The sequence below is a fragment of the Stegastes partitus genome, unplaced genomic scaffold, assembly GCF_000690725.1.
Source record: "Stegastes partitus isolate 25-593 unplaced genomic scaffold, Stegastes_partitus-1.0.2 Scaffold465, whole genome shotgun sequence".
Classification (NCBI taxonomy): Eukaryota; Metazoa; Chordata; class Actinopteri; family Pomacentridae; genus Stegastes; species Stegastes partitus.
The window spans coordinates 138,845-162,089 of NW_007578196.1; the positions used below are offsets into that span (position 1 = coordinate 138,845).

At 39.2% G+C, this 23,245-nt stretch overlaps 1 protein-coding gene and 1 non-coding gene across 2 annotated transcripts in view; both read right to left on the reverse strand.

Annotated features, from left to right (window-relative positions):
• Positions 1 to 325: 325 nt before the first annotated feature.
• arhgef17 (Rho guanine nucleotide exchange factor (GEF) 17) overlaps positions 326 to 23,245 on the reverse strand; it is an 84,949-nt gene continuing 62,029 nt past the window's right edge. The window contains exons 3-24 of the mRNA XM_008286702.1: positions 17,087 to 17,269; positions 12,813 to 12,929; positions 12,010 to 12,102; positions 11,715 to 11,891; positions 11,414 to 11,464; positions 11,080 to 11,189; positions 10,832 to 10,917; positions 10,355 to 10,473; positions 9,807 to 10,014; positions 9,538 to 9,611; positions 9,238 to 9,321; positions 9,031 to 9,134; positions 8,241 to 8,356; positions 7,451 to 7,570; positions 7,090 to 7,357; positions 6,832 to 6,918; positions 6,533 to 6,600; positions 6,009 to 6,157; positions 5,660 to 5,834; positions 5,241 to 5,336; positions 4,836 to 5,018; positions 326 to 4,643 (exon numbers count right to left, since the gene is read on the reverse strand). Coding sequence (XP_008284924.1) covers positions 4,435 to 4,643; positions 4,836 to 5,018; positions 5,241 to 5,336; positions 5,660 to 5,834; positions 6,009 to 6,157; positions 6,533 to 6,600; positions 6,832 to 6,918; positions 7,090 to 7,357; positions 7,451 to 7,570; positions 8,241 to 8,356; positions 9,031 to 9,134; positions 9,238 to 9,321; positions 9,538 to 9,611; positions 9,807 to 10,014; positions 10,355 to 10,473; positions 10,832 to 10,917; positions 11,080 to 11,189; positions 11,414 to 11,464; positions 11,715 to 11,891; positions 12,010 to 12,102; positions 12,813 to 12,929; positions 17,087 to 17,269 — 2,877 coding nt within the window. The 3' untranslated portion in view covers positions 326 to 4,434. The remainder of the gene's footprint in view (positions 4,644 to 4,835; positions 5,019 to 5,240; positions 5,337 to 5,659; positions 5,835 to 6,008; positions 6,158 to 6,532; positions 6,601 to 6,831; positions 6,919 to 7,089; positions 7,358 to 7,450; positions 7,571 to 8,240; positions 8,357 to 9,030; positions 9,135 to 9,237; positions 9,322 to 9,537; positions 9,612 to 9,806; positions 10,015 to 10,354; positions 10,474 to 10,831; positions 10,918 to 11,079; positions 11,190 to 11,413; positions 11,465 to 11,714; positions 11,892 to 12,009; positions 12,103 to 12,812; positions 12,930 to 17,086; positions 17,270 to 23,245) is intronic.
• Positions 14,859 to 14,931, reverse strand: trnam-cau (transfer RNA methionine (anticodon CAU)). Its single transcript has one exon. It is a non-coding gene; the product is annotated as a tRNA-Met (tRNA).

Genomic DNA, 23,245 nt, shown 5'->3' on the forward strand with positions numbered 1-23,245 from the left:
GATTTTAAAAGAAGAGAAATCCTCTATTATTAACGTAAATTTTACTAGTTTTACTATCTTTTGTCATTTGCTCATGTGAAGCAACCTTCTGGTCAAATAAAATGTCACTATACATGTAAACTGGGCGTAGATATGAATAATTTTGGCATTAACTGTGTAAAATGTATTTTATACTCCCTCTAAAATACCAAATGCTGCATATTTAAGTACTAGCAGAACCCAGTAAGGATTCGTGTAATTAAATTACACAGTACATCACCCATTATGAGAAAGTTTCCCAAACTTACTTTAAGTTCTAATTATTAAGAGAACAAGCACAGACTGGCACCAGTGAACTGATTTAATTACAAAGAGGAACCCACAGTGACAAAACGAGAACAGCTACATACAAGAAGTAACTCTGATAGGCCGTAACCATGACGACTGCAAGATGTCAACCAGAGTTATGAGCGAGTGGCTGCGCGGAAACTTTTTTTTTGTGTGTGTGTTGTTGTCCTTTCTGTGAATGTTTATAACGAGGCAAACATCAACACGTCTCGGAGTGAACATGGCTGCCAGTGGAAACATGAAGCCATCTTTTCTTCTTTTCCAAAGATCTAAGACAGTTATAATTTAAACGTGACTGACAGTGCATGCCAGAGGGGGAGAGGGAGGGAAGGAGGGAGGGGAAAATACAAACAGAAACAAAACCTTACACAAATATATAAAAATATGCCATTAGATTCATATCAACAATTGAGGACTGTGGGTGCACTATTTACAGAAAAAGGCAATATGTACCAATATTTACAACAATAAAGACTTAGTTCACATATGGGCATGAGTAGGTTACCTAACAGTGACGATGGGTTCATGTGATGGTGGAAATTAATCAATACAACATGCTTTATTCTCTCAATTCTGGCTGAATTAGCAGTGAAATTAGCTTTTACTTCATTTTTAAGATGTAGTGTTTGTGTGTGTATATGAAGAGTCAGTTCAGTTTCATTTCACTGGGCTCAAAACCAAATTGCAACTGTTGGAAAATGTGAATCATTTATATGATCGATTGATGAAATGTAAAAGCATATTCTTAAGGCAAACAAAAAAACAACAACAACTTCCTGACACAGTTGATGTTATTGATTCTAACCACAGTAGCATCATCAAACAAAGCTGCCCAACAGTTTCTAGAGCAGGACACCATGTAGTTATGTTTTACCCTGACACCCCAGAGCATTAAAAGTTGCTATAAATTCAGTGATCCACCTTAAAGGGCTACTTTGCTGCCAAACTCCCAGTTGTAGAAACACTGCTGCTAAAGCAGAGACAGCTCACAGATGTTTTTCACCGTTCACACACATTCTACAGCGAGCTCCGCCGCTCCACAGCCAGCATGGGTACACAGCATTATCACAGGGAACTTGGCAGCTCTTCACAAAGAGAACCCGAATTTAAAACTTCATTGTCACTCACACAGAACATAAAAAACACACATCTGCTACCTTAACGTTACAGGAAATTGAGGGAATAGTTTTGGGACATCATCTAAGATACTTTCCTACATAGACCGTGATACTTATTTCTTGCTGGTTTGGTGACACAGATTAGCTTGGCTTAGCACACTGACTGGAAACAGCTAGCCTGGCTCTGACCAAAGGATTAAAAAATAAATAAATCTGCCAATCTGGACTTCGCAGCTCATGATTTTTATAAATCTGCACAAAAACTGATAGCAAATGGCTCCAATGAAACCACAATGTGCCATTTATATGTTCTACGTTTTGCACAGATTTAACATGTAAATTAGGTGTTAGTTTGCTTTAGAGGTCCTCACAGGCGTTTTTCAAATTTACTTTAATCTAGCTTTTTTTTCCCCCGATTCCAGACTTACATCAAAGTGAAGCAGCTGCAGGTTATACCTCAGCTTATACCATACACATGAGGTGGTATAAAACTTCTCAGCGAATTTTCCCAAAAAGTCCTGTATCATTTGTTAAAACTCTTCACTGCTGTATTCCTCACAGGTTAAACAAAGCTAAGTGGAATTTTGCCTCAACTGGGTACAGAAAATCACCAAGAAGCTCCTTTTTATACATTTGCGCTCAGCACTTAAGGAGGATGCATGGACAGCCACCATCCACTTTTACAACTTACAGGCTCACTTGCTAGTTAGCAGCTATCACAACAGCCAGCTAATCCTCTTAACCGTTAGCCCCTGTCACAGCAGGAGAGAGAACCTTAAGTCTGTGCATTTGGAAGTGGGAAAGCTGAGGTGAAGTGCCCAGATGGCTGGTGAGGTGCAATGAGGTTTTCTAGGCTTGGAGGGATCAAAGACAATCACTGCTTAACCCCAAAGCCTGAAGCTCACTAGGGTGTTTGTGTACGCAAGGACGAGTCCTTCACTTCCACAGACATGTGCTGTAGTACCACGGAGAGCTGACTTTTCACTGTGTGTGCGGGAGATGGCTTAACTTTTAGCCTTCTGAAGGCACGTGCAGTTTCTCAGCGTTTGTCCTTGTGACATACAATCACTGGCTTGTCTCTGAAACTATTAGCATCCTGTTCCCCAACTACTGAAATCTGTGCAGGTTTGCGTACTAGGTGTGTAAGAATACATCTGAATGCTATATTTTGTATACAAAAAAACACCACAATACATATAGTGGAGTTGGAAAATAATTTCAAGCAAATCTTAGCATTTGGCACCCAAAAAGGCTACAGATGACTGTGTTCTGTCAGTCAAAGAGCTGCTTTCTGTGAATTTTGGGATTGATTTGACAGTGGGATCTGTTTGCAGTCTGGGACGTCTTGCAGTGAAAAAAAAACAAAACACTTCCTCCAAATCCTCCGCTCTCTGGTCCTGCACCTCGACTTTTGAAGAGTCATACAACTCCAAAGCAAATACCCTGCACTGTGTATCGTACCGAACCGAGATCCAACTGTATTCTTACATCCGTAGTGTGCATGTCTGTCTGCCCGAGCCAATCTATGCCCTTTAATCTGTTCTAGTAATTAAACCAAGGCCTCTTTGTTCTTCAGTTCAAAAACAAACAAAAAAAGTGAAAGCTACATCTTCTATAAATTAAGTGCTGTAAAAGAAGGCGCTAAAATCAAAAACCATAAATACTGTACATAACTATCTTTTTCTGCTACCACAGCCTAGCGTCATCTTTAAAGAGTCCCTGTCCCTCGTGACAGAACGCTTAACAAACTGAAACGTCATGGCAAAAGAAATCTTTTCAGACCCCTTGATGTCTTCAACACATACAAGGCTTTGGCATAGTTGTGTTAAGGAGGAATGTCTCCAATGCACTTTGTTCTACCAGTAGAGGGACACTGCTTCTTCTACTTTTATGTCGTCTTAAACTGGCAAAAATTAAATACGAAAATTGAATATCTTTGTAAAACACAGGTGTGTTTTTCACAAATGTCTTCTGACTCGGTGAGTGAAGGCGGTGCATTAATGTATGGGACTATATGTGTTTATAGTCTACTTAGATACTCTTGCCACATATTGCACTTAAATGATGCTCTTACCCACTCTCCCTCTACAGGAGGAAAGATGATGTTAGCAGTCTTACATTTATGATCAATGATCATGGAGTTGATATCACATCTCTGTTGGAGTCAGAAAGATGTGGTAGTCCAAACCTCACCAATCACGTTTAAGGCGCAAAACACTTTGTCCTTTGCTCCTTTAAAAGACATCATCTTAACCTTATCACTAATCTTGGTGTCTAGCTTGGAAAAAAAAACAAAAAAAAAAATCTAAATTCAAATTCGTAGTTCACAATATCCATCAAACTACAGTTACTGTTCATAGTTAGTTACCATCCATAGATATTCAAATATTTTGTCATGAAATTTACCTCTGATCATCAGGAGTCTTTTAGTCTGAAGTTCAAGTTAAGATGATTGGATGATGGAATAAAGAGTTGATGTCCAAGTCCAAAAAACAGAGAATCTCAAAGGAGAAGTGCATGCTATGCTTCATTCATGTCAAAGTGTACTCAAACGTCCTCTTTCATCCTCCTGTGCAATGACACTTTGCAGAATCCAGGTCCACTTCTGTGCGTTCTCAGTCTGAACATGTGTCCATCTGTGAAAGTGTAGTTGTTCCCTTCTCTGTCATCTTCTGTCTCTAATAGTAAAAATTCGAGTCTAAAGACACTTTTTTTTAGACAATACTTGCAGATGCCAAAAAAACAAAATACACACGCACAGACATGCACACCATCAGAAACATTAACACAAGAAAACTTGGTCTGACGTGATCATATTCACTAGCAAGTCCAGGAAGGAGCTGACAGCCATAATATGCACATAGAGACTGGTGGACCAGGCAGAAGACCAAAACAACAACACCAAAAAGTGAGGAGTCTGATGCGATTAAAGGACAGGAGCTAGTGTGCCAACTGCAGCGAGATATGTCAGACTCTGTGTTCGATTGTCTCAGACCCTCCACAGCAAAAGATGGTTAGTACTGTCGTCCCGTCCAACTGTTTCACTGCTATTGGTCAGTCTGAAATCCTCATAGCCGTCGCCACCAGAAATGACTAAATGGTTTGTTTTAGGAGGGATGTGGGCAGAGGCTCGGCGGCGTGCAGAATCACATCTTTGGAGGCTCCCGTCTACTGTGCTGCTGCTCTGGGACTGATTACCTAGAAAGCAGAGGTAAAGGGTTAAAGGTCAAAAGGAGGCACAAGCAAAACTTGAGCTTATTATAGTATGGATTAGTTCTGTCTTGATATATTACACAGAAAGGACTGTAGATACATGAAGTCTCAGTACATGTGTAAACATGTGTGCATGAAAAGTAAAGATTTGCAAAAAAAAAATGTAGCAGCAACAACCTGTGGAGTCAGCTGTTGAAGGAGGGAAGTTCATGTCAAACCCTTCTGGTAGTTCGATTGATGTCAGGAACCGAACGTGGCCTGTGTGTCCGTGAGCCGAGCCCATTGGTACCAGGGGAGACTTCAGTGTCCCAGCAACAGTTCCTGAGCTCACCGCTGGGATTGCCAATGTAAGAACTACCCCTGTAGAAGAACAGCAGCTTACAATTAGCTTTCTGTTTCAATCTAAGGCATAACAATCAATTTAAAATTACACAAATGTTCAAGCAGTGTGTGCACGTTGACTATTTCAAGACCTTTTAATTACTGCCTCTATGTGATTCAATAATGTAGTGAAACAGAATAGCAGTTCAGTTTAATCATCAGATTCATGAATTATTTTGGATTTCTAAAACGCGTTCTTACCTGCACTGGTGCCGATCCACAGTAGATCCTTACAGGCCAGCAGGGCTGTGATTCTCAGACAGGCGGCCTTGTGCTGTCTGATGATTGCATCTGCACCTGAGCACAAAAAGCAAGAGTAGAATGAAGGATTAAAGTGACAACAAAAGACAGGATGGTCAGACAGTAGGAAGAGAGGTAAAAAAGGTGAAGTTTACAATTGAAGCAACATATGAAAGAAAAATAAATGGCAGTTAAATTAAGTTAAATAAAGAAACGTTTATGGAAAGAAGGCATATAAGCTGTGACTGATATCTGGAATCTAAGCAATGCCGACTATTTTATTGTAAATTTGCTTTATCTAGGATTTTTTTGTATATCTGCATGTTTGTGTATGTGCCTAAAAACCTTTGCATGTTCTCATAACCTCCATATGTGTTTACCTGCAAGCATCTTGTGCACAGCAGGCGCCACGTCCACCTCTGTCAGGCTCTCCCAAGTCTGAGCGTGGTAAAGTCTGACCTGTGCGCTGCCCTGTAACGCCAACCACACACCCTGACCGTACGCCACCATGCACGTCATACACCGACTGCTGTCAGTGCCCACCTGGAACCAGTGCTGCGAGGAAGGAAGGCAGAGAGACAAAGGTAAATATTGTTCCGCTTCAGTACTTTCTGCTTGCCGGTCTGTCAGCCTCGTCTATTATTCTGCTGCAGCTCTCAAGCCTGTGATTCACACCTTCACAGTCATTCCTTCCCTCCTCCACCCCTCTAAATCTTCTCTTCCACCTACCTCTTGTACCAGTGAGGTTGTGTTGATAATAAGGACTCTGTTCTGTGAACCACACCAGAGCTTCCCTCCCACAGGGACCATTTTGGTGACAGGACTGCTGGGTGTACCCAGAACCAACGTCTGAGAAGACTGAGGGTCCCAGAAACTACCTGCAGATTGAGAACATTAACAGGGATTAAAAAGAAAAAAAGGACAAAACATAATTAACTCATTTAGTTACTAAAGTGATATTGTTCATATTACAATTTGAAGTATCTGATCCTCAACACATGCTAAAGTGCATGGGACTACAAAATGTAGTGTGTTGCATGTTTCCTTCTTTACAGCAGCATATGAACTAAAACATAAAATGATCTGTGGACTGCTTCATCTGTAAACTTCCAGTGCATGCAATTGGGACAAGCTTTAAACGAGCAATGGAAAAATGTTGCTAAGCACAAAGACTAAGAGCAATGCATGGCAAAAATACTTCAGTGTTTTTTACAATCTTGCCTTACTTCAATCACGTCCACAGTTCAGCTTACCTGCTTCTCTCTGATAGACAATCACCTCCCCATTTGCCAACGACACAAACACTTTGTTGTCCAAATATCTGAGATAGGAAAAAAGATGAATGTGAAAATGAGAAATGATACCACAGTAAAAACAACTAGTTTTGACTGATTAATACCATTACTAATTTCACACCTGCACAAAGTTATTCATTGTCCTCACTACTTCCCTCTCATCTTGTCTGCATTTTTAAACCATGCAATATTAAAACAAATGTCAGCATTACTTTTGTTTTTCAAGACACAGCAGCAGCTGAAAAAGGCAGACTTACAGTATACAAAGGATGGAAGCTGAGTGTTGCATCTTCATGCTGTTTTTACGGTTGCGGATGTTGTCCGAAGACTGGTACACGTGGATGCTAACAGAAACAGAGGAAATTAGGGAACGAAAACCAGCACATCAACAAGCAAAGAGAGCAGTTACTATTCAGGAATGGAAGCAATGTGTTAAATTTTCCAAGAGTTCTGATTGATCAAACCACATTCAAAACCAAATCACTAGTGAGTGCATGTGTTGGTAAACCACACACCATCCATCCTCTGTGCCGAGCCACACTGAGCTCTGGTAGGCCTCTGGGTCGATACTGAGCAGATCCTCCAGACTCGCCCGAGTGAAAGATCCCCGAGAGGATCGACGCATGGCACGACCGTCCATGGGGCTCTCTGTGTGGGCACGGCTTCCTCCACCGACTCCTAACATCCCTTGAGCTCCATAGGAGCTTGCTACCGGGAACTCCTGCTCCTCCTCACTGCTGGTGGTCTCTGTAGCCATATCCTTTGAGCTTGGACCTTCATCATCTTTGGGGGAAGACGGAAGAGAGTTTGAGGATTTGGTAAAGACAATGAAAGTGCAAAAGTGTGTGTATGATTGAAACTGAAGTTTTTACTTACTGCCATAGCTGGATGATATGGTGGAGTGACTGGCCTGACTCTGCAGAGTGGAAGAGGGACTGGGTGAATCTTCATCATCCGTGTCATCGCTGTCAAATGGAACAAGCTCTGCCCCTGGTCCTGAAAACAATCAGTCAACCGATGAGCCGACATAAATACAATTTCATGTATAATTGAAAATTAGACCACATACATACAAATATGATCACGTTAGGACTGGGGGAAACAGCGGAAGAGTATCACAAAACTTCACAATTTTATTCAATATAACCAAAAACATTTGTTAATTTTTAAATAATGAATAACAAAGGCTAGGAGAAAAAAGGTTTAATTTTAATTTAACGCCCTTACTTTGCATTTATCCACTTCAGCCTATTTATTAGGGCACACAGGTAACAACTTCCATGTTAACACAACAACGAAAAACACACAAAAAACAACAACAAAAAAAACACAGTGGTGAGGAGAAGCCCCGAATAGAGTGGACTAATGCATCTTGGAGACTGCACCAGAAGCTTTATTAACAAGGTATGACTGGCTGTTTATGATTCAAGGAAGGAGCAGTCTTGGAGGTTGTTCAGGGAATTGAACGTTAAGTTTTTATTGTGTTGCTTCATTGCAGTTTGCAACTGATGGATTGAACTGAAACTAGCACATTCATGTACTGATGAAGTGTCTACTGCCAGTGCAGCAGACTATCATTTGTTGCCCATGCCAAATACAAGTTGATTTAAATTCTAAGGGTTTTGTCGTACTACTACAAAAGTACATCTGTGTAGCAGCAACTGACCTGTAGGTTGTTCCGTGAGCTGTAGAGTTGAATGAGAAATGGATATGTGAAGCTGCTGCTGGTTGTGACCTGGCGCTCCAGAAATAGGGACAACAGCAGGCTCTGATCCACGCTCCCTGAGAAGTCAAGAGTGAACGGTTAATGGCATGAAGCACAAATGGAATCCGGATCCCACTCAGGGACTTTTGTGCATATATACAGAAACTGAGGTTTGGCATTTGATGTACACATGCTCAACTCTCAAGCTAATTTTCGACTCGTATTAGAGGTGCTTTCAATGACCTCAAATAAAAATGGGAAGAATGAACTTACAAACTGTCTGCTCCTTTTCTAGGGATGAAGCTATTGGTTGTGTTGTCAGTGACAGTTTACCTGTATGGCCTTCTGGGTCACTCAATGGAACAGACCTATCTTTAAGGAAATTTGTTTGCACTGACAAATAATGTAATCAGTCTTTACTATGTTCTGTGATTTGTCTTGGATGACTTCTTTAGATGAAGCTCATTCTGGCCAAGGAAACCACTTCTATTATATCTAAAACTACTGCTGAGCAATCCTTCATAAAGTTTGAAAATGATTACGACTAATAACATTACCATCAATTGTTTCCATATTCTGCTTGAGATTATTTTGAAACTGTGCGCAACACATTGAAAGTGAGAATGAGAAACAAGAGTCTGAGTTATAACAGCAATATGAAATGAAAGCTTCACAAACAACCATTGTTGATTTAATGTTTACCTCTATGTTGGTTGCATTCACACAAGTGAGTGTTTGTGTACACACTGACCTTCCTTTGAGTCCTGGTACTGCAGCAATACATATGATCCTTGCTGAGCAGACGGCAATACAGGCCTCCACTGTAGGCTCATCTTTGATGTTCAACAGACAAACCTGGAGAGAAAACGTCACATCAATCAAACCATCTGCAAATTCCAAATTGTTTTCATTTTCTCCACTGGAGAACACTGAATCATCATATGCAATATTTTCTCACCTGTCCCACATATCCATCACTGTTACACACCCACACTTCGCAGCCGCTGTCTGGACAGCTGTGGCTGGGAGAGGCACACGAAAACTGGAGACAAACAACAACACATGATTGAAAATGACTTATCTAAAGTCTCTAAAAGCAGCTTATCTACAGGTATGAACTTAACTGGCTTTAAATATTAGGAATGATTTTCCGTATCAGCAGAAAAACACACAGCAGTGGTGTGGGTGCGGCTACAAAACAAGGCTTCACACTTACATCTGTACATGTTATACAGAGGGTACTTCCAGCTGCTCTTACCTGCATTCCACTGCGGGTCTTCATTATAGGAATGGCCTTCAGGAACTCTGGATCCCATTGGTCCTTATTCATTGCTAAACACATATGGATGGAATAATTAAGCCTAATCAATGCAACACATTGAGAAAACTACAAGAAGGTAATCAAAAGCAAAATGTTAAATGAAATCAAGTCATCCACATTCTTTACCTACTGTATTCTACTATCATGCTAGCAAGTTAGCATGATGACAATTCTATTTTATCTTTTCATAAAGAATCTTTACTGACCTAGCTTCTTCTTGGCATCCTCAAAGGCCTGTTCAAAGCTGGAGCGAGCGTCAGGTGTTGTAAACTCGAAGACGAAGCTGCTCTCAGCAGAAGCCGTGGTAAACTCCAGCTTTGTGGGCAGGAAAGTCATACTGAAAGCCAAAGACTGTTTCTCTGACAGCTCCCTGTGCACTGACGCCATCAGATCCTTTATTACCTCGTCTAGGGACTGAGAGAGATGGAAAGGGAAATTTTAAAATTACAAATATACTGTTGGTAGCTTTGAATAAATACACAAAGATGAGAAAATCAATTTATAATTAAATGCTGCAGACAGTTTTTTGAAGGTTCTTAATAAAGCTATAAATAATTCATAAGGGAAGACAATGAAGAATGATGATCAAAAGCCAATAATAAAGAAACTAAGAGTAGTGTTCCTTTTTAAATATTCTCAAATGTGCAAGTTGTGTGCAAGACAAAGACATGGGTAAAAGGAGAGAAGGAAGGTGGACTGAAACAAAAATGCAGTTGTGAAACATACATGTGAAGCTGTATTTTTTCCACAGTACCTGGTGTGGGAAGCTGAGGGTCTCTGACAGTTTGCTGATCTGACCAAGCGTGCTGAGATCCTCATCTAACCGGCTAATCATCTTCTGGATGCTTTCCTTATTTGTTGCCTGAGTAGTGTCTGTGGCAGAGAAGAATACACAGTCAGGGAATCACAAAACAAGTACCAAAAACAAATCTCCATATGTTGACTGAAGGGTTAAAAATCTTGAATCTGAGCAATTAAATATGTAATTGTTACACTGATGAATGAGCAAACAGTTAAGCTGTGCAAATCAACAAAATGTGATTAGCTTAAGTCCCTTTGGTGTTTCTGATTATTTAATTTTCATATGGAAATTCAATAGAGGACAAGAAATTTATGCATAATACGCGCAGTTTATCTGAGGATAAAATCACATCCTGCTACCTGGAACTACACACATTTATTTAGCACATGCAGGGCCACGTGCAGCAAAGTCTTGATTTAATAATCTTACTTTTCACCACCTCCACATCCTCCAGAGGAAGTTTCCACAAGAATTTGTATTTACTGGAGGTATCTATCACACTTGCAGCAGAGTATCTGAGAGAGACAGGAAGGGACAGAGAAAGATGCAGATAAAGACAATGAATAGTTACGACGAGTAAAGGTAAATAGTAAAACCAACACTGTCTGTATATCTGTTGTTCAACAGCAGGGGGCAGTGTGGTTTACAAACGGTGATATGCTATGTATGTTACTTACAGGCTCATGGAGCTGCGTCTTAATGAGCCAGACTTCCTCTTGAGAGTGGTGCAGATGATCAGATCGCTGAAGAGGAAGAGAGAACGGTCTTTCTTCCCACCCACTGTCTTCTACAGAGAGAGGAAGAGCACAGAAAGTCTGAACTTGGATTGACAGTAGTCAAATAAATGTTTTAACACAATATTTGCAAAATTTAAATAGTGTTACTGACTCAATGCAAAAGAAACCCGACAGTTTGCTTTTATCATTTCTATAACTGATATTTCAAGACAAGACACCAATTTAGGAATCCTAGCAACTACAAGCATTAGTCAGTTTAGAATATATTTCTTACCGCTTCCATGACTATTTCCTGCCTCAAGAACTTCCTCTGGGGGTTCAGAATCTGACACAAACATGCAGAGATACGTGATGATTTCACACGATGGAAATAACTTAACAACAGCCATCTCACTCTTCACAATTGAACCAAATAGTTCTGAATAATAAAAAAAAGCATAATCAAGAGAAAACAAAGCTAAGATTTGCTGACAGTTTATACTTTTTCTGTCACACTCGTGTAAGACAAGTTAACAGTGAAAGTCGACAAACATAAGGTGTTTTCATAAATGTATTAATATAAATAAATATCTTACATGTTCAACTCCCTCTATGTGCGCCTCAATCTCCTGGATGACCCTGGCTTCCCTCTCTGCCTCTTCAGCAGAGCGACGTCCCTTATTGATCTTCTCTGCCAAACGCTTGATGTCCCTCTGGGCGTCCAGTAAGAATTGATGGTCCGGATGATCCTCTGGAGTGTGCTTCAACAAGTCCTTAAACAAAGAACACAAGCACCAATACATTCATCTCCCTTTACATTGATTCCTTTTCAATTAACCCTGAGGAATTCTACGTACAGTGTTTAAAAAGTAGGTAGTTAGCAAGCCTCACCTTAACCAGCAGTTCGTATCGAGGAATCCTCTGCACCGGCTTAATCATCAGATCGCCCAGCGCCTGTTTCTCTTTGTTCTCACGCATGTTTTGCTGTTGAATTAAAGAAAGAAGGATAAAGGAAAAATGACATTGATTTAAGAAAGCATGAGAAAATAGCTAACAAGATGACTAACTCTAAAATCAGGTCACTGCTGCACTTTACATCTCCACCACACGATGGTGAAGTGGATCCACATTGGGTATCTGGCCTGGCATGACACTGTATGTGGTTGTAAACGGAGACTAGGATGAGGACATAATAGGATTTTGTGGTGCCTGGTTTCACCATTGCATCTGAACTCTTGTCTACAAACTTGTACCAGTTTTTCCCCCCCATCCATTTATTTATGGAGGCACACCACAGTATCAAAGTGTTCAACAGTGGCCTACCAAATTTAACTGGACAAAATACTGACATATCCACAGGTTGTTAAGTATAATCATCCAGCTGAATTGAATTGCAAAGATTGTTTGAGAGCATATCAGACAATAATTTGTACTTTAAGTGAAATAAGTAATTTGGGAAAAAGTAAAAAAAAAAAAAGAAAAAAGAAAAAATGCCTTTCCTAGGATATAAAACGGCTAGCACTGTTAACACATTTTAGATCTTCCAACTGCATTACAAGTTTGATACAGTGGGATTTGCTGGTTAAGGGAGGACAGCTTTCTAGTGTGGCATCCCTTTGTTCCGTACAAATAGATATTGTAAGACGAGCTGCTCACACCAACAAGAACCACCTGTGAATCAATCCCACACTCACCTCCAGAAACTTGTGAAACGCTGGCTTGGCCTCCTTGGCAATCCTCACAGCATCTTTGGCGTTGAGAAAGTTGTCAATGTACGCAGAATACATATTCGCCAGAGTCTCTTTGGAGAACTGGAGAAAAGAAGAAAACATTTAAGTGGCGATGCGCACACTGTCTGGTTACAGTAAATCTGATGGCACCTGTTTTGTAAAGTACATTTCAAAATTCCACATAGAAGTTAATGCAGTTTTACAGCACACGTGATCCAAACCACAATCCTGTTAAGAAAACAATTATTGTGTAGTAGTTTATTAATCAATTAGCTTAATGAGACAATAAAATGAAAGCAATTAGATTAGTTTTAGTTCTTTATGAATAGTATTAGAGGAATTGTTGCTTTTCTCTGGTTGCTATCATATCTAAGCAAATCTACTTGCCCATGGGGAACTAACCAAACAATATTAGGAATTTTTGAGTCATATTTTCTTCTTCTTCTTCTTCTTCTTCTTCTTCTTTTTTTTTTTTTTTACTTTTCATGGACTGAACAATTATTCAGTCAAAAAAAAATATTAGTAGGATACACTGAAGGAGCAAACTAATCGAAATTAAGACTCACAGGCTTATTTATTTTTTTCCGTACAGCGAAAATATCTTGAAATAATACACATTTCCTTGTTCAAATCCAATAAAAACCAAATCTACTACAAATAAGATCAAACTATTAAAGTATTTTCATTTTGTTTCAAAATAGAGCTCCAAAAAAGTGCTCCTAGCTTTTAATTTTTGTTTTAGCTGGTATTAGAAAGGAATAGTACTTCTGTTCATTGTCTTTTTTCTTGCTCTCTCTCAAGCACACAGATGAACAGAAACTCACACATAAACACACAGTCAGATGAATCACCCTGACCTGCTTTCTTTTCACAAAAAAAGGTAGAAGACTGAGAGCTCAAAGAAAGTGGAGACAGAGAGACATACGGCACAATGTGGTGCCTTATTTCAGGTCACAGAGTAACCAGCTTCCTGTCCTTTCATGACACGTACAGACCCTTTTCTACTCCTCACTGGCTTTCTTTTTCCCTGTTCTTATCATCCATCTCCCAGGGTTCTCTCCTCTATTCTCGCTCTTTTCCGTCTTTGAGGGACGGTAAGAGGACTTAAAAAAATAATGTCTGAGCAGAATGTAAGGATTAGTCACAGCAGAGGACAGCAGTGGCAGCAGGAAGACAACTTAATGTTCTTTTCCAGTAGATTTCTCTCCAAATATATTACTGAGTGATCTCCTTTCAACTTTAATTAAGAAGGCGTCAACCCTTCCAACCTTCAAGTGGAAGATTATACAGTAGCTGCCAGAGAGCAATCCCAATAAGAATGGATAGAACTATTGTTTTAGGCTTTACTTTTAAGCCCACTCAGGTTTGGACACCTAATTATTGTCAAGAAAAGACTGTCTTTTTGGATCGATTCATACATTTAAAATGTTCACTGATTGCAAGTTTTAGATTCTATAAGTATGTATTTGCTGTGTTCTTCAGTGTTGGCTGATCTGAGCATGTGTGAGGTTTTTATGGATTCACAAAATGAACTTTGAACCTTCTTTCTCTGTCATAATAAATGTTGCTGGTTATGGACAAAAGAAAGGGGTAAAGCACTTTTTTTTTTTTGGACCAGACAAAGTCTTATAATTAATGATAGAAAGTTTTGAATAAAATAAATCAAACCAAAACGATTTCAATTACTAAAAATGACACGGGCTAGTCAAATGCAGAAAATGGTTTAAAGGTTTGCTAAAGTGACTTAAAACACATTAACAGGGTCTACAGCTAATACAATCCAGATGCAAAATGACATTATTTATTCATCTATGGTAAGATATATTTCCTCTTAAAGCATTTTCTCGTGTCATATCACAATATAGTTCCCTTCTAATCATATTGCTGAGAAATGTGCTGTGTGCAAAACAAACAGGTCACTAATACGTGCACTGAGACAGCTAACAAGGTATACATGAATGATACGGTAAATCTGCTGCTTTTAGAAAACAAAGATCTTGACAAAAACTGTGCCCCGTGTGAGGCTCGAACTCACGACCTTCAGATTATGAGACTGACGCGCTGCCTACTGCGCCAACGAGGCCTGCAGCACCATGTGACCGGCTGCGGTTTAAGAGCTGCAGCGGGAGAGACTGAGGGAAGGGTGGGGGAGGGACGCTCTGTGTGAGAGGTATGCAGGATCTGCAAGGGCTGCAGCTGAACAGGAACAAAAGCCTCTCTCTGCAAGCAACCATATCCAAATGTGTTTTTCTGTTTTCATCTCATTCTCTATTTTTAAAGAAAATGCACCTGAAACAACACAGCGTGTGGTTTGCTGCATTTCCTGCATTGTCTTTGTTGTATCTTGCGAAACTTTCATTCAAGATAGTAGGTGCAGAGAGTGACCGTTTCCCTGCTCAATAAAAACAAAGCCTGTGTCCACACTACACTGTGACCTACTGAAGAATCTGACTTCCTGCTATAATTAATTTCTGCCGGTGTGTTTGCTCAGTGTCTGAGAAATTCCGTTCGCCTGGCTGTAAGTCGTTTACTCTTTCATTCTCAAAAAGGAAAACTGGCATGAAGCTTAACACTGAAGCTTTAGAGCACTGTGTTTTTAAAAGTCTAGGTTGAAAGCCACCCTTAGGTCATGGGAAATTCTAAATGGGTCACCAAGCGGTCACTGGAAAAACAAAATATTAAACTAGTGTTGCCAGCTATAGACCATCTCTTGAGTAAAACAGCTTCCATTCATTTTAAATATTGTTTATTCATTCAAGCTCAAGTCTACAGTAAAATAAATGTTGTGTTCTAGATGTGCTTCACTGCTGCACTACAGAGGATCGCACATTTGTCTTGGAATCTCATGTTAAACTAACCTTAAAAAACACAGAATACACATTGTTTTTCAATGAAACTGCAGCTATGCCTGAACAAAAAAAAAAACTGTTTTACAGAAATAAATATCTGTCTGCTATTAAACCATATTAGACACAAAAAAAAGAATAATGCACATTTTGAACAGTATTAATGGATCAGGTTTTAAGTTTGCCGCAGTATGAAAAAGGAGATGCAACTTTCAGTGGTCTGAAAAACTGCTTAGTTGTTTTTCAGTTTAAGGTTGATTTTAACATAAGGTTATTGTGTAGCTTTACAGTGTCACAACAATTTTAAGACTTCCCAAGTCTGTCTCACACACTGCAGCCTTATTGTTTTCAAGGCTGTTGAGAGAAGTAAAGGGATTACTGCATGCTGGCAGAGGTTAACTATCTCACACTGTCAGTCTACATTCTACGTACAGAACCCAACCATGCAGAAAACATTCCCGCAGTACAAAGAAGATATCAGTATTACTTTTGAATTGGAATCCTGTACAATCAATCATTAAAGAATCAAAAGTAAGATAAAATATAAGTGGAATATATTACTATTGAAATAGAAACTTGTAAATGTTCTCATAAAGGCAATATTTCGAAATTACCTCGAACATATATTTAGGATTTTTCTATTGTAACATCTTATTACTGATACATCTTTGATAAGCAAAAACCTGATGATAAGGCCTCGGCAAATACATCAGTGGGCCTTAATAACTGAGATAACTAGTGTGACTTAGTAGAAACCACCTGAATAGCTCATCTACTCACTGACGTCTGAGCAATCACAAAACAGTCTTGCAATGAAAGACTGGAGACACACAAACACACACTGAGAAATCCTCCTGTCCTTCTGTGTCAGTGTCAGCCCTAAAACCTTTGTTTCATATCTGTTGAAGCATGTGAGCACTCTAAAGGCCAATCCATGCTTGACAAGGCTCTATGTGACGTAAACTTTGTCATCTGCCAAAGTCCGTGAGTGTCTGTATGCACAGCAAACACAAGAAACAAATGGTGTTCAAAACTAATTTTGTGGAAAAGCTGTGTGAGGAAATTCTCTATTATCAACACTATTATACTTCATCACTAAAAGATTTGTAATACAAGTAGCTGCTGGTAGACTCTCAGGGTGCTCTGTTCAGAAATCTTACAGAAATGCAACATCCTCCCACTTAGCACACCTCACACAGTGCAACATCCCAATTTTTTTACCTAGCTGCTATATCCTATGAAAAGCAGAGTCACAGCCAGCCTTTCAGAAAGAGAGTCCAGCATTTTTTTTGTGTTCAGTATGACTGGCAATGCAGCAGTCTGTTTTCAAAGTCTATACATAAGGATGTGGAACCCACGAACTGGCCTTAAAGTATTGTCAGCTTTACTTACTGATTGGATAAGGAGGTGTCCAACGGTCTGCCTGTCGTGCCATTGGCTGACGCAGCCAGAGACCTGGTCCAGGAAGTGCTCGTGGTGCTCCAGGATTTCTGGGATCTGGTAGAACATCTCGTCCACTAGGAGAGGGTCCACAATGGAGCCGCTGTCCGGCTGTTTGAGAGGACGCATGTAGCCCTGAGGAGACAAAACTACCCGTTACTGACTGAGCATTTAAATTCATATCAATATGCATGAAGAACCCAACTAGTGTAGCAAGTTAGATACAATTTGGAGATGGTTGTAGGCAAACACTGGGTAGAGGCCTGCATTTGTAAGATCAAGTTATAGGTACATTTGTGGCTTGCCTTGCTAACCTATCACATGATTAAACAAATGCTTCTAGTCTTTTACTTTTATATGATATATGACTAAATGGTTGGTGTGTCTACTTAGCCAAAAATAAGGTAGGATTTACTGATTTATATATCCTAATAAGCATTATTATGCCTTAAAGGTTTTAATTCAAACTAATGTACGTTGTAATGTACATTTTAACCTCCTGTGCCATCCTTTGGTAACAGAAACGTTTAACATTTCTTATAACCTAATAATTGTAAACAAATTTCAGCAGTTTTCAATGTAATCAGGCATCACATTAAGGCAACACTGCAGCACTGTTTCAAATGTTTAAGCTGTGTGTGCTTGGTGTGCTTCAGAATCTGAAGATCCTTGTATATATTATAATAGAAAATTCTATTATGATAATGATAATAGAAAATTTAGAAATTATTTGCTATGCAGTCTTACTATGGGCTACAGTCTCATGAATAATACCAAGTCCTTTTGATGCATTGTTAACATTTTAGTCACAAAGTAGGACCTGCAATTGCTTTTGGACAAGTGGAAAACTGCATCATATGAGTTTTACTGGCCTCGTAAAGCTAGTTCAATTGGTAAAAACAACTCGACTGGTTATAATCTAGCACAGAGACAGAGAGCAGGTTATATTGCAGGGACATGAGGTTAACGGCTGTCACGGACGGCCATCTTTTTGTAACAGACATCACTGTGTGGTACAGTAGATGGCGCTCAAATGTGCTTCAAAACGTCCAAGGAGTGTTTTCTACTCGTGGCCCTACCTTTATGCAAGTTTTTCTTAGAAACTTTTCTTGTATAAAAAGCTTTTTATACAGTCATGGAGTTCGTTTCAGCACTAAACTGGCTTATAACATCGACGCCGCTATGCAACAGGCGCTAACGTTGCTAGCGGGCGAGCGTGCTAATCGCTATTATCATCTACATCGAACCAGACTGCATCTTACCTGAACAGTTTTGAAATTACACTCACATAGGTGTTTAGCTAACGCAAGCTTTAAAGCGTAATTTACCTGTCGCCAAACTCGGCAGCGACTATGGTAACGGGCATTATTTTCCAGCAGCATTGACAGTTTTCACTTGTTTTCTCAGGTCTAGTTTAGCATCTTTGGTCTCCATGCAGCCCGTGATTGGGTTCAGACAGCTTGAAGCTTTACGGGGTTAGGTAGTAACCTGAACATGTGGCTAAAACAAACGATCTAAACTGCAATTAACTTTTTTTTATTTTTTTTATTTTACAGAATTTTACTGTCATGGTCAAGTTATTTATCTCTGTAAATAAATGCACTTTTAAACTGGGCAACAAAAGAAACAAGCCAAAAGGGCAGAGCAATTTCTTTGATATATATTTTAACAATCACTTACAGAGTCCTCTCAACTCAATAGTCTTTTGGCCAAATTTACTATCTATATGGAGCACGCTTAATTGTTTTTCCAACTTTATTCATAACAGTCTGACTCGCCAAATGTAGACTATGGGTATAAGCCTATGATTCGTCTCACATTTCATGTGGCTTTATCCTCTGCTTCCACTATCTGTTTACAAAATTCCCTTCACAACAGGAAACAACAATTACTTGAATATTTCAAGGTTTGCCAAAGGTTTGGATCTTGCAGTAAGGCAACGTTCTTCAGTAAATTAACCATTTTAGTGACAGTGCTTGCCCCCCTGCATGCAAACATTCCAACAAAGCAATTCCTCTTTACTATTTTAGCCGGACACTGTTGGTGCATTCTGTGTTTAGCCCCTATATTGGTTTAAAGAAACACAAAAATGCATAGCTTTTATTATCAAATAATGACAATGAGGTGCAGTCAGATCACATATTGCTGTGTTAGTGCTAGAGAATGGCCTGGCTATGTGAGACTAATTATAATCAAGCTCAGATAACAGTGTATAAACAAGTGGAACGAACCAAACGAGGACGTACCAGAGGAGTTAGTTATAACATAAAAGAATACAACTTTTAAAACAATATTCAGTAAAGGGATAGTGCAAGAAGCTTTTTTTTATTCAGTAAGAGCAAAATAACACATTGGTGGAGGAAAAAGTAAATCAAAGTGTCACAGAGGTAGTTGGCATCTCAAGATGTGATAACAGTTGTTCATATATTCGTAGATGTAACTCTGACTTCTGAGTAAACTCTGTGCTGATGATCATGAAATGTAGTTGAAAGGTCGCTGATAATAAATACAAAAATGTTCTGACCAGTATCTTTAAGATCACAAACAAACCTCATGAATGTTGTTTTCATGTATCTTGTTTTTTTTTTCATGTCATGACCATGTCACTAATGCATTGTATCCATTGGGTTTTTATGAGAAGGAGGTAGAAGCAGGAGGTCGGTGGGTTTTCTGGGAAAAGAGGAAGGGGGGATGTTTCCCATTTCCCACCACCGCTCCTCCTGTTATAAAAATGTTACTATTCTTGGAAAATGTCTTTAAATCCTCTATGTGGCGCTGTGTGCATCCAAACGCATAATAAAATGTTTCTATTTTTGCCAGTTTCACCCTAATTCCTGACAGTGACCCAACAACATGCCAGGCCTTTCGCATAAACACAATCATGCATGCACATTCTTGTTTCCAGTCATTTCTGTTTTGCACACACACACATCTGTTATAGATAAACAGTGATGGTCAGTCTCTGTGCTCCAGAGGTGTGTGTTAGTCATGGCAGCAAACTGTGCTGTTACTAGAAGTAAATCTCTAAATAAGTGAAATCTGGATGAACTCTGTCCATGTCAATATCTGTGTATAAGGTTAACACAGTCTAACCTCACCTTAAAAGACAGCACATCACCCTCTTTCTGGCTCATTCGCATTGGTATTTGTTTTTAAAGCCTTTAATGGTTCAGCTCCACAATACATTACTGATATATGAACTCCATTTTCTGCCCCTAGGCCACTTAGATCATCCTCACAGTAATTCTCTCAGTCTCCCACTCATGCCTCTATACCAAAGGTGACAGGGCTTTTTTTTTGATACACAGGCTTTGGCAGTCTCTCATTTTATGTCAAACTCTGTGCCACCACTGGCAATTTCAAACCAAAATCAAAGGCTCACCTGTTTTCCCTATCCTTGTTGTTCACCCTAAACTGCTCTAATCATATCCACTCTTCTTTTGTGTTGCTCGATTGCCTTATAACACTCAGTTTTTTCTCTCCATGCTTTTAGAATTTTACTTTGTTTTAATCTAGACACTGTGCATTACCTTGGTTGTCCTGTTTATATGGCTGTCTTCACATGTTCATCCATGTCCTGTCCTCCATGCATTTATATGTACTTTCTAATGTTATTAACTTTGTTACTGTTCATCCATACATCCATTATCTATACACCACTTAATCCTCACGAGGGTCACGTGGATGCTGGAGCCTATCCCAGCTAACTTAGGGCAAAGGCAGGGGACACCTTGGACAGGTCACCAGTCTATTAATTTTTAAATAAGGCACACAATTTGTTAGAGTATATAATATTGTAGATTCTTAGCATTTAAATTATTTGGGTTAATGTATATTGTACATAATATTGCAGTATCAGAGACGTAACCCTTTAAACTGTTATCTTATTTCTGTAGGAAGTTCACAATGTACCTAGCTATTCCTAAATCTACATTTCAACACAAATGCTAAGTCAAAAACCAGACACTGTTCCAAAAGATTCAACTGGATGAGTTGATTGATTTGGTACTTGTCCTTCATCACCTATCCATTTACATAATTTTCTTTACCTTCTAGTGTACAAGTATTAACAAAAGTGTACTAAAAATACACAAAATAAACGGTTTATACTGATGCAACAACGTGTGAACAGCATTGTACTGAAGTTCAGTGTGGAAGTTTTCATTTGGTGGCACTGCTAACATCTAAGCCACACACAGGCCACAAAGCTTGAGAAATACGTGTTTAATCCTTACATTGTTTGTACTTTAATTGTTGTTTATTATGTAAAATCTTTATCTGAAAAATGTCTTTTAGCTGCATAAACATAGTGGATGTAAACCTATCAAACTGGCCTCTGAAATATAATGTATAAATAACTAAATTATCTCAAAACTGCACTTAAAGTAAGCAAATGAGGTTCACTGTCATTTCAAACAAAACAGCAGACAGGATGCAGATATTCTCCCTTTGTTGCAAGAACATAATTAGTTGTTTTTTTTTATTTATTCTTCTCAAAGAACAGACTGTGGTGATTTCAAATCTGCTTTTTATCTGGCGCTTCCTGTTATCAGTAACAATCTGAAAAGTCATATTCCTCTTTGCAGGTCACTTTAAAATACTAAGTTTCATTTTTACAATATTCCATGTATTTTGATACTGGTGTCAAAGATTCTGTCAAAAAATATTATAGCAAATCACGACATGGTAAATGGTCTGAACTTTCTACCTTAGTGGTACCCAACGTGCTTTACAATGTTTCCAATTCACACATTCACACACCAGTGACGACAGAGCTGCCATTCAAGGAAGACATTGTAGATTTCAGAATCCCTGATATCTCCAATTTGGATTTAGACTGACAGCAGCATAGATTTTTCCTAATAATAACAGTCTGGACAGTATGACGTGAATGCAGCATTAGTCATGCTGCTATAGACACGACACTCGCAAAAAGATTAAGCTGGATTTTGTCGCCACATCTTTCATCTTTCCCCCTGTTTCTATCTTTTTTAGATGTAGCAGCTAGGTTCTCAACAGTGTCCTAACAAGGTTGACTCAGATACACTCTAACTCACAGAGACACACACTGTGATCCATTAAACTTGAGAGAATTTTGGAGATTCAATTTGCTCTGAAATGGACTCAGACAGATGTGACCCTGAGGCTCCAGAAGCTGTAAAGTCCAGTTAGCTGTGCATGGCTCACTGCCCGACTTCATGGCACATTTGATGACTAATCCGATCTGCTGGTTAAAAAGTCTGCATTGAAGAAAGTTGGGACAAAGAGGGAGTTATTTTTAATGCAGCGCTGATTCAGCTTGTGCTTCCTTCAACAATTTTTTTTCTAGAAAATGAGCTACATTAGGACTCAATGGCTGAGCACTGAGTTGTAATGAAGTCTTTCCACTTCCTATTCAGATAGCCCCACATTCAGTACAGTTGTGAATTGCGCACTTAAACGGGAAGATTGGTCTGTGACTTGGCAGAAATTTCCCCTGGCATTCCGCATGCACCGACATTTATTGCCATTTATTTGTGGAAGTACTGTGCAGTAAAGTTGTTGTTTTTCAGAGCAAGCGTCAGGTCAGCGGGGTGAGAAAGAGATTGGACAAAATGAAATGCCTGTGTCATCAGGAACCACGTACTGCACTAAACGATGCATCTCATGAGGTATCTGTAAGTATCATGTCTTCTGGACACAGACCAACCTCACATCTGACATTAACCTATGTTTAATCATTTATTATAGCTGAAAGTAACGTGTATCTGGTTCACACATTAAATTCGGTTTCCTCCTTCATTCGAAACTGTCTCTCTTCAATATTCTAACAATTCACTTCTGACAGGTATATTAGTGTCTGAGTTGCTTTCTGTCTGTCTGATTTCTAGAGAGGTTGTATTTGTATCCTTGTCCAGTGATCTTTTCCCGTTCTACTGTATGTATCTATTTTATTTTGTTTTGGGGTCAAGTCCATTTCCGATCGACTTCAGCATTTGTGTAAATAATCACACCTTAAAATTATTCTGACCGCAAGTAAACTAGTATCTACAAATATCTATGAAAGAGGAACAGGGTAACTCCTAAAATAGCAACCTGCTGGTCAGTAAACTATGTTGGGTAAGAAACTCC